At 43.1% G+C, this 18,274-nt stretch overlaps 1 protein-coding gene across 1 annotated transcript in view; it reads right to left on the reverse strand.

Moving 5' to 3' along the window:
- The window catches only part of frmpd2 (FERM and PDZ domain containing 2), a 48,564-nt gene that overhangs the window by 29,261 nt on the left and 1,029 nt on the right, over nt 1-18,274 (reverse strand). The window contains exons 2-11 of the mRNA XM_071410183.1: nt 9,096-9,217; nt 8,645-8,808; nt 7,850-8,095; nt 7,391-7,554; nt 7,053-7,212; nt 6,900-6,971; nt 6,407-6,581; nt 6,104-6,239; nt 5,822-5,960; nt 2,598-2,750 (exon numbers count right to left, since the gene is read on the reverse strand). Coding sequence (XP_071266284.1) covers nt 2,598-2,750; nt 5,822-5,960; nt 6,104-6,239; nt 6,407-6,581; nt 6,900-6,971; nt 7,053-7,212; nt 7,391-7,554; nt 7,850-8,095; nt 8,645-8,808; nt 9,096-9,216 — 1,530 coding nt within the window. The 5' untranslated portion in view covers nt 9,217. The remainder of the gene's footprint in view (nt 1-2,597; nt 2,751-5,821; nt 5,961-6,103; nt 6,240-6,406; nt 6,582-6,899; nt 6,972-7,052; nt 7,213-7,390; nt 7,555-7,849; nt 8,096-8,644; nt 8,809-9,095; nt 9,218-18,274) is intronic.

The raw sequence follows: 18,274 nt of genomic DNA on the forward strand, positions 1-18,274 counted from the left end.
AAATCAGTCAGGTTTCAAGACTAGTCATTCAACTGAGACTGCTCTTCTCTGTGTCACGGAGGCGCTCCGCACTGCTAAAGCTAACGCTCTCTCCTCTGCTCTCATCCTTCTAGACCTATCGGCTGCCTTTGATACTGTGAACCATCAGATCCTCCTCTCCACCCTCTCCGAGCTGGGCATCTCCGGCGCGGCCCACGCTTGGATTGCGTCCTACCTGACAGGTCGCTCCTACCAGGTGGCGTGGCGAGAATCTGTCTCCGCACCACGTGCTCTCACCACTGGTGTCCCCCAGGGCTCTGTTCTAGGCCCTCTCCTATTCTCGCTATACACCAAGTCACTTGGCTCTGTCATATCCTCACATGGTCTCTCCTATCATTGCTATGCAGACGACACACAATTAATCTTCTCCTTTCCCCCCTCTGATAACCAGGTGGTGAATCGCATCTCTGCATGTCTGGCAGACATATCAGTGTGGATGACGGATCACCACCTCAAGCTGAACCTCGGCAAGACGGAGCTGCTCTTCCTCCCGGGGAAGGACTGCCCGTTCCATGATCTCGCCATCACGGTTGACAACTCCATTGTGTCCTCCTCCCAGAGTGCTAAGAACCTTGGCGTGATCCTGGACAACACCCTGTCGTTCTCAACTAACATCAAGGCGGTGACCCGTTCCTGTAGGTTCATGCTCTACAACATTCGCAGAGTACGACCCTGCCTCACGCAGGAAGCGGCGCAGGTCCTAATCCAGGCACTTGTCATCTCCCGTCTGGATTACTGCAACTCGCTGTTGGCTGGGCTCCCTGCCTGTGCCATTAAACCCCTACAACTCATCCAGAACGCCGCAGCCCGTCTGGTGTTCAACTTTCCCAAGTTCTCTCACGTCACCCCGCTCCTCCGCTCTCTCCACTGGCTTCCAGTTGAAGCTCGCATCCGCTACAAGACCATGGTGCTTGCCTACGGAGCTGTGAGGGGAACGGCACCTCCGTACCTTCAGGCTCTGATCAGGCCCTACACCCAAACAAGGGCACTGCGTTCATCCACCTCTGGCCTGCTCGCCTCCCTACCTCTGAGGAAGTACAGTTCCCGCTCAGCCCAGTCAAAACTGTTCGCTGCTCTGGCACCCCAATGGTGGAACAAACTCCCTCACGACGCCAGGTCAGCGGAGTCAATCACCACCTTCCGGAGACACCTGAAACCCCACCTCTTTAAGGAATACCTAGGATAGGATAAAGTAATCCTTCTAACCCCCCCCCCCCCCTTAAAAGAGTTAGATGCACTATTGTAAAGTGGTTGTTCCACTGGATATCATAAGGTGAATGCACCAATTTGTAAGTCGCTCTGGATAAGAGCGTCTGCTAAATGACTTAAATGTAAAATGTAATGTAAATGTCTGGTTCTGAGAGCTTGTGTGGCCTACCACTTTGTGGCTGAGCCATTGTTGCTTCGAGATGTTTCCACTTCATAATAACAGCACTTACAATTTACTGGAGCATCGCTAGCAGGGTATATATTTGACGAACTGACATGTTGGAAAGGTGGCATCCTTTGACGGTGCCACGCTGAAAGTCACTGAGCTATTAAGTAAGGCCATTCTCCTGCCTGTTTTTGTCTATGGAGATTGCAAGGCCGTGTGCTCGATTTTATACAATTGTCAGCAACGGGTGTGCCTGAAATAGCAGAATCCACTAATTTGAAGGTGTGTCAACGTTCTTTTGTATATATAGTGTATGTATACAGTGCATTCAGAAAGTATTCAGTCCCCTTGACCTTTTCCACATTTTAAGTTACAGCCTTATTCTAAAATTGATTCAATTGTTTTTTTCTATCAATCTACACACAATACCCCATAATGACAAAGCAATTTTTTTTTTTGAAATATCACATTTACATAAGTATTCAGACCCTTAACTCAGTACTTTGTTGAAGCACCTTTGGCAGCAATTACAGCCTCTAGTCTTCTTGGGTATGACGCTACAAGCTTGACACACATGTATTTGAGTTTCTCCCATTCTTCTCTTCTCTCTCAAGCTCTGTCAGGTTGGATGGGGAGCGTCACTGCACAGCTCTTTTCAGGTCTCTCCAGATATGTTAGATCGGATTCAAGTCCGGGCTCTGGCTGGGCCACTCAAGGACATTCAGAGACTTGTCCTGAAGCCACTCCTGCATTGTCTTGGCTGAGTGCTTAGGGTCGTTGTCCTTTTGGAAGGTGAACCAGTTTGAGGCCCTGAGTGCTTTGGAGCAAGTTTTCATCAACAATCTCTCTGTACTTTGCTACGTTCATCTTTCCATTGATCCTGACTAGTCTCCCAGTCCTTGCCACAGAAAAACATCTCCACAGCATAATGCTGCCACCACCATGCTTCACCATAGGGATGGTGCCAGGTTTCCTCCAGACGAGACGTTTGGCATTCAGGCCAAAGAGTTCAATCTTGGTTGTAACATAACAAAATGTGGAAAAAGTCAAAGGGTCTGAATACTTGCCGAATGCACTGTATATACTTGTTATATATATACACTCTTAAGGATTAAGGATTAAAATAGGGCAAAAAAAATGTGGCTCCATAACTCTATGGAGTGTTTTCATTGGCTCATGTTACCTTTAGGAACTCAAGTTCGGACTCGTCGGTACTCATCGTAGAGTTATTGGCATGTAACCGTAGCAACTCCTCCTTTAGGTAAGGCAAGGCTCTTTTTTCCATGACGCTCTTGGCAACGTACTGGTCTGGTCGATAGTAGTTCCTCCCATAAACCTTTTGGAAATATCAGATAAAAGTTAGTCATCACTCAACTATAACATTTCTAGAGCTAATATTACAAAATATTTGCCATGGATGGGCATTTAAAATTATTTTACAATTCAAATAATATGACATTTTTATGACAGTCAAAATTTGTAATAATAATATGGTTTTTTTTTGCTCTCGACTCTCGACCAATCAGAATGACGCAAATGCACATGGCAGAGGTAAACAGCGAACATTCTGCTTTTCTCCGGTAGTTTGACTAAAAGCAACAGCGAAAGAGAAGTCCGATTTCCCATGATTCGCTTACAAAAGGGTTTTCTGGAGTGTTTTGCATTGATCCGTGTCATACCGATCATGTCAGGGCAGCCTGGAGGTGTAAATGTGCAGAAGTAGCATAGGAGTAGCTCAAAACACCCTTACAAAAAGCATTCAAAAGTTTGTTTTATTAAATTCAGAATTTTAAATATCATGGTATATCCTTTAGGTAAAAATGGCACAAATAAATGTTTTTATTTTTATTTAGACAGCTTTTTCATTGCTAACCTCTGAAAGTCTAAGTATTTGGGGGGGGGGGGGGGTTCTCCTAAGCTAACATATGGAATTGTTTTAGGTTGGTCATATTATGGATTTTAATTGTTTGATAAAATATTGAATTAGGCCTTTATTACTATAGCCCATATAAACAAATTGAATAACACATTCATAAATGGCAAAAGAAAACAGTAAAAAAAATAATACATTATAAGGAGAAAAAAAAACAAGGTTTTGAAGTGTCATTCTTTTATCTAGGAAATATAAGAAAGCTCAGGGACAAAAATTGCGGGGACACCTCTTTTTTTAATTGGCACAAAACTACCTCCATTCATTTGTATGGGTTAATAACAGACGAGTCCCATGATACTTGTGGGGGTCGTAGAGCAGAACAGAGAACACCATCATGCCTGCAAGAGTCTCCCCTTTCCACAATGGGGTCATATTAGTTTGTAGCCCAAACGGTTTGGACGGTACGGACAAAAGTTGGCACATCGGTGATACCGAATACAGACACTTGTGCGGGTCGTAGAGCAAAACGGGGAACACCATTGTGATCGTGAAAGTCTACTCTTTCCATATAGTGGTTATTAGGCACATTCTGATGCTACAGACGTTTTCCTGAGAAGACAGATTGTCTGGATGTGTCCTGGGCTGATAAACAGCACTGTAGCCTGCCACTTTCCACCGCAGATGCGGAAGGCCGAAATAGGCGGATGTGGTGAATTGAGACGGGGCCCATCCTGCAGCTATCGCTAGCTTAAACTGAAGGATTTTGATGGGGATTTTTTTTATTATACTCATTAATTTGACACCCGGGTGCGTCAATAAACTCTTAAGGATTAAAATAGGGCAAAATAAATGTGGCTCCAAAAATGAAAACTCATTCAAGTAATTTAATACTAAAATCCGTTTGGATATCCGGATATTCAGTTAACTGTGCACAATTCTGCCCATCCGTAATATTTACAAGGTAATATCTATTTACAGTACCAGTCAAAAGTTTGGACACACCTACTCATTCAAGGGTTTTTCTTTATTTTTACTATTTTCGACATTGTAGCATAATAGTGAAGACATCAAAACGATGAAAAAAAATGTATGGAATTATGTAGTAACCAAAAAAAAGTGTTTAACAAATCAAAATATATTTTACATTTGAGATTCTTCAAAGTAGCCACCATTTGCCTTGACAGCTTTGCATACTCTTGGCATTCTCTCAACCAGCTTCATGAGGAATGCTTTTCCAACAGTTTTGAAGGAGTTCTCACATATGCTGAGCACTTGTTGGCTGCTTTTCCTTCACTCTGCAGTCCAACTCATCCCAAACCATCTCAATTGGGTTGAGGTCGGTTGATTGTGGAGGCCAGGTCATCTGAGGCAGCACTCCATCACTCTCCTTGGTAAAATAGCCCTTACACAGTCTGGAGGTGTGTTTTTGGTCATTGTCCTGTTGAAAAACAAATTACAGTCCCACTAAGCGCAAACCAGATGGGATGGCGTATCACTGCAGAATGCTGTGGCAGCCATGCTGGTTAAGTGTACCTTGAATTCTGAATAAATCACTGACAGTGTCACAAGCAAAGCACCCCCACACATCACACCTCCTCCTCCATGCTTCACGGTGGGAACCACACAGTATCTGTTCACCTACTCCACGTCTCACAAAGACACGGCAGTTGGAACCAAAAATCTCAAACTTGGACTCATCAGACCAAAGGACATATCCACCAGTCTAATGTCCATTGCTCGTGTTTCTTGGCCCAAGCAAGTCTCTTCTTCTTATTGCTGTCCTTTAGTAGTGGTTTCTTTGCAGCAATTCAACCACGAAGGCCTGATTCACACAGTCTCCTCTGAACAGTTGATGTTGATGTGTCTGTTACGTGAACTCTGTGAAGCATTTATTTGGGCTGCAATCTGAGGTGCAGTTAACTCTACTGAACTTAGCTTCTGCAGCAGAGGTAACTCTGGGTCTTCCTTTCGTGTGGCGGTCCTCATGAGAGCCAGTTCCATCATAGCGCTTGATGGTTTTGCGACAGCACTTCAAGAAACTTTAAAAGTTCTTGACATAATATGGACTCTTTTACCAAATAGGGCTGTCTTCTGTATACCACCCCTACCTTGTCACAACACAACTGATTGGCTCAAACGCAAAAAGGATAGAAATTCCACAAATTAACAAGACACACCTGTTAATTGAAATTCATTCCAGGTGACTACCTCATGAAGCTGGTTGAGAAGATGCCAAGAGTGTGCAAAGCTGTCATCAAAGCAAAGGGTGGCTACTTTGAAGAATCTCAAATATAAAATATATTTTGATTTAACACTTTGTTTACTGCATGATTCCATATGTGTTATTTCATAGTCTTGATGTCTTCACTATTATTCTACAATGTAGAAAATAGTAAAAATAAAGAAAAACCCTTGAATGAGTAGGTGTGTCCAAACTTTTGACTGGTACTGTAAGTATGCAGTAAAATCCACCTAGACCTTGACAATCAGGTGACTATACAGGATATATAACTCAAATAAAATGTATAAAATACCTCAGGCATGCAGTCTCCATACTCTGCTTGGAGAGCCAAGGCACCCAGATATAGGCCTGTCTCTTCATGGCAGGCCAACCTGTCCTCCAGTATATCCTTCCTCAGCTGTAGGTAGTACTGGTGACGAGTCAGTTTGTGCCTGCCAAAAAACGCCAGTCACACACAATATGCTTCCATAGAGAAAGCAGTGGGCAATCTGCATTATTGCCTGACCTCTATGAATCCCATAGGTCGACCTTGAATACAATACACTGTAAGCATGAGCGGATGTGAGGTACTTACAAAAGGAGAGAGATGTCGTGGACAAAGAATTTCACCCTGAAGAAAAGGACAAACGTGGAGGTAGGCACTTTCTTCCAACTGTCGGGGGCGACCTTGGATATCTTTGTGTCATTTTCCAGGAAGAAAAACTCATGATCTAAAACCGAGAGATAAAAAGAAGAGTGACATTTTTAAACACGTGAACCATGTAAAGACAACTTTTAGCTTTTTCATTACTGTAGTTCGAGCACAGCCATACATGACCCAACAGAACACCTCAATGAACTGTTTCCAGTAAACGACATACAATATTTTTGCATTTACCATCAATGTAAGCAAGGCCAAAGTAGAAGTGTTCCACCAGATTGGAGTGGGCGACAATCATATCAAAGACATCCCCTCCTCCTGACTTGACGTCACACTTGACCAGGATGCTCTGTCCGTTTGGCATGACCACACTCAGTTCCCTCATAGTGGAGGGAGACTTCCCTTTCTTTGACTGGATTAAGAGACAGAAAGATAGTGATTCATGTAAAGACCGACTGATGACAGTTGGGGTGATGATAAAAGGCATTTAATGAAGCTCTTGATTTTTATTTTGTTTAACCTTTATTTAACTAGGTAAGTCAGTTAAGTACAAAATTCTTATTTACAATGACGGCCCACCCCGGCCAAACCCGGACGATGCTGGGCCAATTGTGCACCGCCCTATGGGACTCCAGATCACAGCCGGATGTGATGCAGCCTGGATAAGAAGAGGTGGTGAGGCCTGACCTGAGCAGGCCAGACTACTGGTCGATGATAAAGTCATAATTACCACAATGGATCCGGGCAGCTCCAAGACAACCAGAGGCGCGTCTAACTTCCTAATGAACTCAGGACCCATATCCTGCAGAAATAAAGAGGGAAACATTACGAACTACTAAAAATGTCAACCCAATATGTCACATGACTCACTATGATATCATACCTTGGCTTTCTTTTCATTAAGACTGACCGTGGACTCGTTTAGATATGTGTAAAGTACAGGTTTGACGCTGCCACGGCGAAAGCCATCCAGGTAAGTGCTACAGGGGCTACGTGACTGATAGCTGCAGTAACTCTCTCGGTGACGTGACCCTTGGGGAATTCTGGGAGAAAATAAAAAGACAAGATTACAGGGATGAAATTCTTTAACTTATTGTCCATAGACAGTTGGGTGAACTATCCCTTTAAAAAAAAAACTATACTTTTAAAGCTGATAATATGTGTATTCCCGGGTCAAAATGTGCCTTTTTGTTGTTTGAAAGGCGACAGCTAGGTTCTTACCCTCTGCTGAGCTCAGCTTGGAATGTTGGGGTGCTTCTGTTTCTCAGTGCCCAGGTGGAGTTGTGGTACGAGGCACTTCCTGAGAGACTGTGAAGCCTCTCTCTGACCATCTGACTCCGGTCAGTAAGTTGAGGACCAATCTCAGCCATGGACACATGATCAACCTAGAAAACACAATTGAATGACAGCTGCTGAATTAGATAAGTTGCACTGACCTATCCTTAAAAATAACCATTGTCTCAAATCAATATGATCTCAATTGAAACCCAGCTGTAGATTGTAGCCAAGATAGAGTTGCAACCAGCCAGTATTGTCACAATATGGAATAGAGGCCAATTTATTTCTAGGTAATTTGACCCTATAATGTCAGTGTGCTGGTCAGCACATGGAGTGTAGAGTGACAGCTATACTGACTACAGGTGCATTGCCTAAACCAAAAAGGGAATGTGGGTGACTCACAGAGTCCCTGAAGACATCTTGTACTAGCTGTCTGATGAGCTTCTCTGGTGGGGGCAGTTGAGCAGCCTTGATGTGCTGTTCACAGGTCTCCAGCACGGTCACAAGATCTGCTCGTCTGTGGACCGTGTCCTCACACATACTCAGCAAGAGGTTGTTCAGGTCGTCACTCAGCTGAATGGGCTGGTTTTGAGGTAGTTGATAATCAACGGACCAGAAGAGGGTCATTCCTAGGGAATATACAATCATCTGAAGAAAACAAAGAGAGAAACAAGGCAACAGTAAACATGTCGGTCATTCGGTGCTGGAGGAGTAGCGTTTTAAGTGTTTTTCACAAAATTCTAAATCCATCATGGCGGACCTCTTCGGTCCGTGAGGCAAATGTGTTCCTTGTAAGGAGAGGGACCTATGTACCGAATTGCATGATTTTAGGTCAAACGGGGTGTGGGCGTGACCTTTCAAAGTTTGCATTTTCAATCGCATGTTATCTGGTCAATCAGTGTAATTTTGTAAACCGTAAGACGCATCATTCACCCAAGGTTCGTCAAAATCGGGCTCGTGCTGTCTGAGACACTGCGTGTGACGAACGTACAAACTAACTGACAGAGACAGATCCACAGGACGAATGAGTAAAATCTTTCCTGAGGAATTCATGCAAAACCGAAACTCGAGAACCAAAACAGTGGTGAGATATCAAGCCAACGGAGACCATAGGAGTTGGCCGTATAGTACAGACGGATATGAAATCAGATTAGCAGTGTGATGCGATGACATTGAGATCAGGGGTTTATTGAGCACCTTCTCCGAGGCCGTCCTGTTGGAGGCAGCGTGCCCCTCCTGTACCTCTGGAGCAGTGAAGGAACCAAGGTTCTCTGACCGGGGACAGCTCTTAAAAGCTAGGTTCCCAGTGGCTGACAGCAGCATTGAGCCAGGGCTCAGTACACTGCACATGTTACCAGGACCTGTCGAGAGGACAAAATACAAACTATTAGAAGTAGAGCACGATATTGTGTTGCCTATCCTTCCCATTCATCTCGGGTTTGAGGCCTATTTCTTCTAATGCATAAAGATGCATATACAAAAACAAGTCATGGGGTATGAAGTCAGCTCAGCATAATACCACTTATGGAGGTCTGCAAACATCTGACACATGTTTTGACAGGGTGTGAGCAATCTCTTTTAAGGTCAAAAGATCCTGCCGGTGTGTATTATCATGGGTGAAAAAAAGCATATAAATATGTCCAGGTACCTTTGTGAGAGATTTCCATTAAGGCCTCGGCGGTGCCCAGTAGCAGACACCATACCTCATCCTCCTCCAGAGGTGACCCCCGGGCCTCCAGCACCTCCGCCAGGGTCACGAACGTGCCCATCCTGGGGGGGGACACAGCCATGTGTAGATACAGTCATATTATCTAAATCATTTTTGGAATATCTGCCTCAAAACGCTGTAATAGCGAAACATAAGCAATACATGTTGTTTTATCATAGACTCTGTGGCAAAAATATGCGAAGCCGTTATTTGGATTACAATGAAAACTGTTGAACCCAAGAAACTTGATTGTTTCCATAAATCATTGAAAAGTGTCCACACAACCATATTATCTAATTGCTTAAATCATTACCGCAAAGTGATATTTTTCTTTGACAAGATAGAGATATTAGGAGAACAGTAAATTTGGTCCATTTAGACAAGTAGCTATAGATGATTATCTACAATGAGTGAGGTGATTGATTGGACTAAAGGGCTCATGCAAAGAAATACAGACCCCCCCCGACCCCCCCCCCCCCTTCAATAGCCACCTGTCCATTTCCCCCTCTCCCTCTCTCACACATGCACACCGGGCTGTCACACGATGAGCTTCCAGTTTGCCATGTAATAGGCTTTCGCAGAGCCTGGAGGATTTGCTCTGATATGGCTACTCTCTGTGCCTTTCATTTTTCTGCCTCTCGTCACCAAGGTGACTGTGAAGCGTTACAATGAGACGTGACAGTGGTAGCATCCGGCTGAGGTTCTGTGACATATCAAATGACACTGAACAAAAATATAAAATGCAACAATGTCAACGATTCTTTCGACATGGGGCCGTGATTTATCACGCTGCCGCATATGATGGCTGCGGATGAATGGCACGACAATGGGCCTCAGGATCTTGTCACGGTATCTCTGTGCATTCAAATTGCCATCGATAAAATTAAGTTATGTTCGTTGTCCGTAGCTTATGCCTGCCCATACCATAACCCCACCGCCACCATGGGGCACTCTGTTCCCAACGTTGACATCAGCAAACCGCTCGCCCACATGACGCCAGACACGTAGTCTGCGGTTGTGAGGCCGGTTGGACGTACTGCCAAGTTCTCTAAAAAGGACGTTGGAAGCGGCCTATGGTAAAGAAATGAACATTAAATTAACTGGCAACTGCTCTGGTGGACATTCCTGCAGTCAGCATGCCAATTGCACGCTCCCTCAAAACTTGAGACATCTGTGGCATTGTGTTGTGTTACAAAACTGCACATTAAAAGAGTGGCCTTTTATTGTCCCCAGCACAAGATGCACCTGTGTAATGATCATGCTGTTTAATCAGCCTCTTGATATGCCACACCTGTCAGGTGGATAGATTATTTTAGAAAATGAGAAATGCTCACTAACGGATGTAAAGAAATTTGCGCACAGAATTTGAGAGAAATAAGCTTTTTGTGCGTATAGAACATTTCTGGAAACTTTTATTTCAGCTCATGAAACACGGGACCAACACTTTACATGTTGAGTTCATATTTTTGTTCAGTATAAAACCTAATGTTAGAGGGATACTGGTTCACTTTTCTTTCATTCAAAACCTCAAAGTTGTGAAGTTATACACTGACTGTGTGATGAGTGTAGCTACATGAATGTAGCTATATGTCATCTCTGAAAATCAAAGGATATATAGTACTATGATCAAATAAACGTCAGTGCTTTAATTGGTAGTGTAGCAACACTGGTTCCTGCAGGTGCAGACATGTCTACAAAATATGTAGGAAGTGATTTGTGGTGACGTCCTCATTACAGTTACACCATAAATTGTACAGCCTTGTTGGTGTTGTGAGTCAGGGATAACAAAATAGGTATTCATACTAAAATACTGAGCTGAAGCCTTCAGAAAGTATTCATACCCCTCGACTTATTCCACATCTTGTTGTACTACAGCCTAAATTCAAAATGCATCAAATACAAAACACTTACCCATCTACACACAATACTCCATCATGACAAAGTGAAAACATGTTTGCAGAAATGTTTGCAAATGTATTGAAAAAATAAAATAAATAAATACTAAATCTAATTGACATAACCCTTCACATCCCTGAGTCAATACTTTGTAGAAGCACCTTTGGCAGTGATGACAGCTGTGAGTCATTCTGGGTAAGTCTGGAAGAGCTTTCCACACCTGGATTGTGCAACATTTGCCCATTTATTCTTTTAAAAGAATTCTTCAAGCTCTGTCCAATTGGTGTTAATCATTGCTAGACAACCATTTTCAGGTCTTGCCATAGATTTTCAATTACATTTAAGTCAAAACTGTAACTCGGTCAGTCAGGAACATTCACGTTCTTCTTGGTAAGCAAATATAACACTTTGTAGTCCGGACAAAAAGTAAATTTCTTTGCCACATTTTTTTTCGCAGTACTACTTTAGTGCCTTGTTGCAAACAGGATGCATGTTTTGGAATATTTTTATTCTGTACAGGCTTCCTATTTTTACCTCTGTCAATTAGGTTAGTATTGTGGAGTAACAGTGTTGTTTTTCCATCCTCAGTTTCCTCCTATCACAGCCATTAATTGACTATCGCACCATAGCACTCAACTGTCATCGTGAAGTACTTTGAGAGACTAGTCAAGGATCATATCACCTCCACCTTACCTGCCATCCTAGACCCACTTCAATTTGCCCAATAGATCCACAGACGACGCAATCGCCACCACACTGCCCTGTCCAATCTGGACAAGAGGCATACCTATGTAAGAATGCTGTTCATTGACTATAGATCAACATTCAACACCATAGTACCCTCCAAGCTCATCATCAAGCTTGAGGCCTTGGGTCTGAACACCGCGCTGTGCAACTGGGTCCTGGACTTCCTGATGGGTCGCCCAAAGGTGGTGGGAGGAAACAAGACCTCCTCTTTGCTGATCCTCAACACTGGGGCCCCACAAGGGTGCGTGCTCAGCCCCCTCCTGTACTCCCTGTTCACCCATGACTGCGTGGCCAAGCACGCCTCCAACTCAATCATCAAGTTTGCAGACGACACAACAGTAGCAGGCTTGATTACCAACAACGAGACAGCCTACAGGGAGGAGGTGAGGGCTCTGGGAGTGTGTTGCCAAGACATTAACCTCTCACGCAACGTCTACAAAACTAAGGAGATGATTGTGGACTTCAGGAAACAGCAGAGGGACCACCCCCCTATCCACATTGATGGGACCGCAGTGGAGAAGGTGGAAATTGAGAAGCATCCTGTCGGGCTGCATCATCGCCTGGTACGGAAACTGCACCGCCCACAACCGCAATGCTCTCCAGCGGGAGGTGCGGTCTGCCCAACGCATTACTGGGGGCAATCTTCCTGCCCTCCTGGACACCTACAGCACTCGATGCCATAGGAAGGCCAAAAAGATCATAAAAGACATCAACCATCCCAGCCACTGCCTGTTCACCCCGCTATCATCCAGAAGGCCAAGTCAGTACAGGTGCATCAAAGCTGGGACCGAGAGACTGAAAAACCGCTTCCATCAAGGCCATCAGACTGCTAAACAGCCATCACTAGCACATCAGAGACGGCTACCTATAGACATAGATTAGGAATCACTGGCCACTAAGGAAATAGATCCCTAGCCACTTTAATAATGTCTCCATATCTTGCATTACTCATCTCATATGTATAAACTGCACTCTATACTATCTTAGTCACTTCAATTGTGTGTAAATATTGCATCCCCCATCTCATATGTACATACTGAATTCTATACTATGCCACTGTATCTTAGTCCAATGCCACTCTGACATATATGTATATATTCTTAATCCATTCCTTACTTAGATTTACGTGTATTTTGGGTAACTGATACCTATTACTTGTTAGATATTACTGCACTGTCGGAGCTTGAAGAACAAGCATTTCGCTACACCCGCAATAACATCTGATAATCACATATACAGTGGGGAGAACAAGTATTTGATACACTGCCGATTTTGCAGGTTTTCCTACTTACAAAGCATGTAGAGGTCTGTAATTTCTATCATAGGTACACTTCAACTGTGAGAGACGGAATCTAAAACAAAAATCGAGAAAATCACATTGTATGATTTTTAAGTAATTCATTTGCATTTTATTGCATGACATAAGTATTTGATCACCTACTAACCAGTAAGAATTCCGGGTCTCACAGACCTGTTAGTTTTTCTTTAAGAAGCCCTCCTGTTCGCACTCATTACCTGTATTAACTGCACCTGTTTGAACTCGTTACCTGTATAAAAGACACCTGTCCACACACTCAATCAAACAGACTCCAACCTCTCCACAATGGCCAAGACCAGAGAGCTGTGTAAGGACATCAGGGATAAAATTGTAGACCTGCACAAGGCTGGGATGGGCTACAGGACAATAGGCAAGCAGCTTGGTGAGAAGGCAACAACTGTTGGCGCAATTATTAGAAAATGGAAGAAGTTCAAGATGACGATCAATCACCCTCGGTCTGGGGCTCCATGCAAGATCTCACCTCGTGGGGCATCAATGATCATGAGGAAGGTGAGGGATCAGCCCAGAACTACACGGCAGGACCTGGTCAATGACCTGAAGAGAGCTGGGACCACAGTCTCAAAGAAAACCATTAGTAACACACTACGCCGTCATGGATTAAAATCCTGCAGCGCACGCAAGGTCCCCCTGCTCAAGCCAGCGCATGTCCAGGCCCGTTTGAAGTTTGCCAATGACCATCTGGATGATCCAGAGGAGGAATGGGAGGTCATGTGGTTTGATGAGACAAAAATAGAGCTTTTTGGTCTAAACTCCACTCGCCGTGTTTGGAAGAAGAAGAAGGATGAGTACAACCCCAAGAACACCATCCCAACCGTGAAGCATGGAGGTGGAAACATCATTCTTTGGGGATGCTTTTCTGCAAAGGGGACAGGACGACTGCACCGTATTGAGGGGAGGATGGATGGGGCCATGTATCGCGAGATCTTGGCCAACAACCTCCTTCCCTCAGTAAGAGCATTGAAGATGGGTCGTGGCTGGGTCTTCTAGCATGACAACGACCTGAAACACACAGCCAGGGCAACTAAGGAGTGGCTCCGTAACAAGCATCTCAAGGTCCTGGAGTGGCCTAGCCAGTCTCCAGACCTGAACCCAATAAAAAATCTTTGGAAGGAGCTAAAAGTCCGTATTGCCCAGCGACAGCCCCGAAACCTGAAGGATCTGGAGAAGGTCTGTATGGAGGAGTGGGCCAAAATCCCTGCTGCAGTGTGTGCAAACCTGGTCAAGAACTACAGGAAACGTATGATCTCTGTAATTGCAAACAAAGGTTTCTGTACCAAATATTAAGTTCTGCTTTTCTGATGTATCAAATACTTATGTCATGCAATAAAATGCTAATTAATTACTTAAAAATCATACAATGTGATTTTCTGGATTTTTGTTTTAGATTCCGTCTCTCACAGTTGAAGTGTACCTATGATAAAAATTACAGACCTCTACATGCTTTGTAAGTAGGAAAACCTGCAAAATTGGCAGTGTATCAAATACTTGTTCTCCCCACTGTATATGACCAATACATTTGATTTGATTTTGATTTGAACTCTAACTGTTTTAAAGTTGGCTTCATGGTGAAATCCCTGTGGTTTCCTTCCTCTCCGGCAACTGAGTTAAAATATGCCTGTATTTTTGTAGTGACTGGGTGTATTGATACACCATTCAAAGTGTAATTAATAACTTTACCATGCTCAAAGGGATATTCAATGCCTGAAGAAAAAAGAATATATAAACTTACCCATCAACCAATCAGTGCCCTTCTTTGAGAGGTATTGGAAAACCTCTCTAGTCTTTGTGGTTGAATCTGTGTTTGAAATTACCGAACAGATAATTGGATGTGTGGGGTACAGAGATGAGGAAGTCAGTAACAAATCATGTTAAACACGATTATTGAGCACAGAGTGAGTTCATGCAAATTATTATGTGACTTGTTAAGCTCATTTTCCCTCCTGAACTTATTTAGGCTTGACATAACAAAGGGATTGAATACTTATTGACTCAAAACATCCCCGCTTTTCATTTTTTTTTTTTTTGAAAAAAAATAATTCCACTTTGACATTACGGGATATTGTGTGGAGGCAAGTGACAAAAAAAATCTAAATTTAAATCAATTTTAAAGTCATACTTTAACACAACAAAATGTGGAAAAGTCAAGAGATGTGAATACTTTCTGAAGGCACTGTACCACCATTGGATCCAAGTCGTTAGAGTATTCACAGCAAATATCACACTGTGGAAGGTGCGAAGAAAATATTGTATGTTTACCACAGATTGTGTTACACAGCAAAATGAGACTTGAATGAATCATGAATTCCATCTCTATGTGAAGTATGTAGTTCAGAGAAAGGTTTTTGCATACAAAAACCCCCACATATGCTAAAAAATAGAGTAGCAGTACAAAAACATAGAACAGGAGGTTTAGAGAACATTTAATTGGATGCCAAATAAGGATTAGAACAAAGCAATCCCATATCTGAAGAGCACATACAGTGGCAAGAAAAAGTATGTGAACCCTTTGGAATTACTTGGATTTCTGCATAAATTAGTCATATAATTTGATCTTATCTTCATCTAAGTCACAACAATAGACAAACACAGTGTGCTTAAACTAATAACACACAAATAATTGCATTTTTCTTGTCTATATAGAATACATCATTTACACATTCACAGTGTAGGTTGGAAAATATGTGAACCCCTAGACTAATGACTTTTCCAAAAGCTAATTGGAGTCAGGAGTCAGCTAACCTAGAGTCCAATCAATGAGACGAGATTGAAGATGTTGGTTAGAGCTGCTCTGCCCCATAAAAAAACACTTACAAAATGTGAGAAGCAGTGCCTGATGTGAAACAAGCCTCGAACAAAAGAGATCTCAGAAGAACTAAGATTAAGAATTATTGACTTGCATAAAGCTGGAAAGGGTTACAAATGTATCTCTAAAAGCCTTGATGTTCATCAGTCCACGGTAAGACAAATTGAGAAGGTTCAGTGCTGTTGCTACTCTCCGCAGGAGTGGTCGTCCTGCAAAGATGACTGCAAGAGCACAGTGCAGAATGCTCAATGAGGTTAAGAAGAATCCTAGAATGTCAGCTAAAGCCTTACAAAAATCGCTGGAACATGCTAACATCTCTGTTGACGAGTCTACGATACGTGAAAAACACTAAACAAGAATGGTGTTCATGAGATGACACCACAGAAGAAGCCACTGCTGTCCAAAAAAAAACATTGCTGCACATCCGAAGTTCGCAAAAGTGCACCTGGATGTTCCACAGCACCACTGGCAAAACATTCTGTGGACAGATGAAACTACAGTTGAGTTGTTTGGAAGGAACACACAACTCTGTGTGGAGAAAAAATGTCACAGCACACCAACATCAAAACCTCCTCCCATCTGTAAAGTATGGTGGAGGGAGCATCATGGTTTGGGGCTGCTTTGCTGCCAACAGCAACAGGATAACAACCCAAAACACAGAAGTAAATCAACCACAGAATGGCTTCAACAGAAGAAAATATGCCTTCTGGAGTGGCCCAGTCAGAGTCCTGACCTCAACCTGATTTAAACTGCTGTGGCATGACCTTGAGAGCGGTTCACACCAGACATCCTAAGAATATTGCTGAACTGAAACAGTTTTGTAAAGATGAATGGTCCAAAATTCCTCCTGACCGTTGTGCAGGTCTGCTCCGCAACTACAGAAAACGTTTGGTTGAGTTTATTGCTGCCAAAGGAGGGTCAACCAGTTATTAAATGCAAGGGTTGACATACTTTTTTCACCCTACACTGTGAATGTTTACACAGTGTGTTCAATAAAGACATGAAAACGTATAACGGTTTGTGTGTTATTTGTTTAAGCAGACTGTGTTTGTCTATTGTTGTGATTTAGATAAAGATTAGATCTACTTCCTAATAATATGGTCTATTTCCACCAATGCGGTATTGTAAACACATCATTCGTGGCCGGTGTGTGCTTGTTTGCCCATAACCTGTTTTAGAGAAATGTAATCATTGAATATTGTAAGAGCTTTCATTGTCTGTTTACATGCCCCCTTTATTCATCCTATGGTTCTGACTTGTTGTACAGGGAGAACACTGTAAGAACGGCCCACGTTCTGAATTCTGTCGCTGTACATTTTATTATTTTATTATTGCCTACGTCCGTCGTTGCTCACTCATTAATGTCTTAATCGAAATTACGGATTGCCTCTTATCCGCTTGTTGTCCCCTTATGCCATAGTTTGTACATCTCAATTGTTAGTAGAAACCACAGTTGTTTAAGCAAGTCAGCCATATCAGCTATGTTCTTTAAAAGGCAGTAAATGAGGCTTAATGAACGGTGAATGAGTTTCTGTGCACCGTTTGTCACCGTTGTAGTGCAATTAAATGGATTGTTTAGTGTTGTTGCGTAGTGGCTTTGCTGGCATGCATCACACATTTATTTTATTTGCCCCACCAAGATTTACATGCTAAAAACGCCACTGCTAGCAAGCTAGCCAACATTAGCCAGTTAGCTAAGTCAGTTAACCCACTGTTCCCCGGACGCCGAAGACGTGGATGTCGATTATGGCAGCCCCCTGCACCTCTCTGGTTCAGAGGGGTTTGGTTAAATGCGGAAGATACATTTCAGTTGAATACATTCAGTTGGACAACTGACTAGGTATCCTCCTTTCCCCTAGCTTGGGTGCTTGACTGCTGTTAGATCAGAACACTCGGATCAACCCTACTCTTCCGCCAGAGCGTCCAGTGCGTTCTGAGCGCACACTGGATTTACGAACGGACAATCTGACAACGCTAGGAGTTTGCGAGCGCACTCTGAGCACACTCTGGCACTCCAGATTGAATTTACGAACACACCCGTAGTATAAACCAGCCTTTAGTCTTGAAATCTTTGGTTGTTTAGTACATGGCCTCACACCTGAATCCTTAATAAAGAGCTGGGTGGGACTAAAGCTTAAGAGGGTGTGAACGATGCTGAATGGGTGTAGACAAAAAAAGAGCTCTCCAGTAGGTGTACCAAAACATTCACTGGCCATTTTCTCAAAAGTGAGGTTACAAGTTTATCAACTTTCAAAGCAGAATTACTTTCCCATTGTTCCTCAACTGTAGTGTATGATATACCAATTTTTAGCTCTGAGTCTCTACTTTTATCCA

This window comes from Salvelinus alpinus, chromosome 7, assembly GCF_045679555.1.
Source record: "Salvelinus alpinus chromosome 7, SLU_Salpinus.1, whole genome shotgun sequence".
In the NCBI taxonomy this organism is placed as follows: domain Eukaryota; kingdom Metazoa; phylum Chordata; class Actinopteri; order Salmoniformes; family Salmonidae; genus Salvelinus; species Salvelinus alpinus.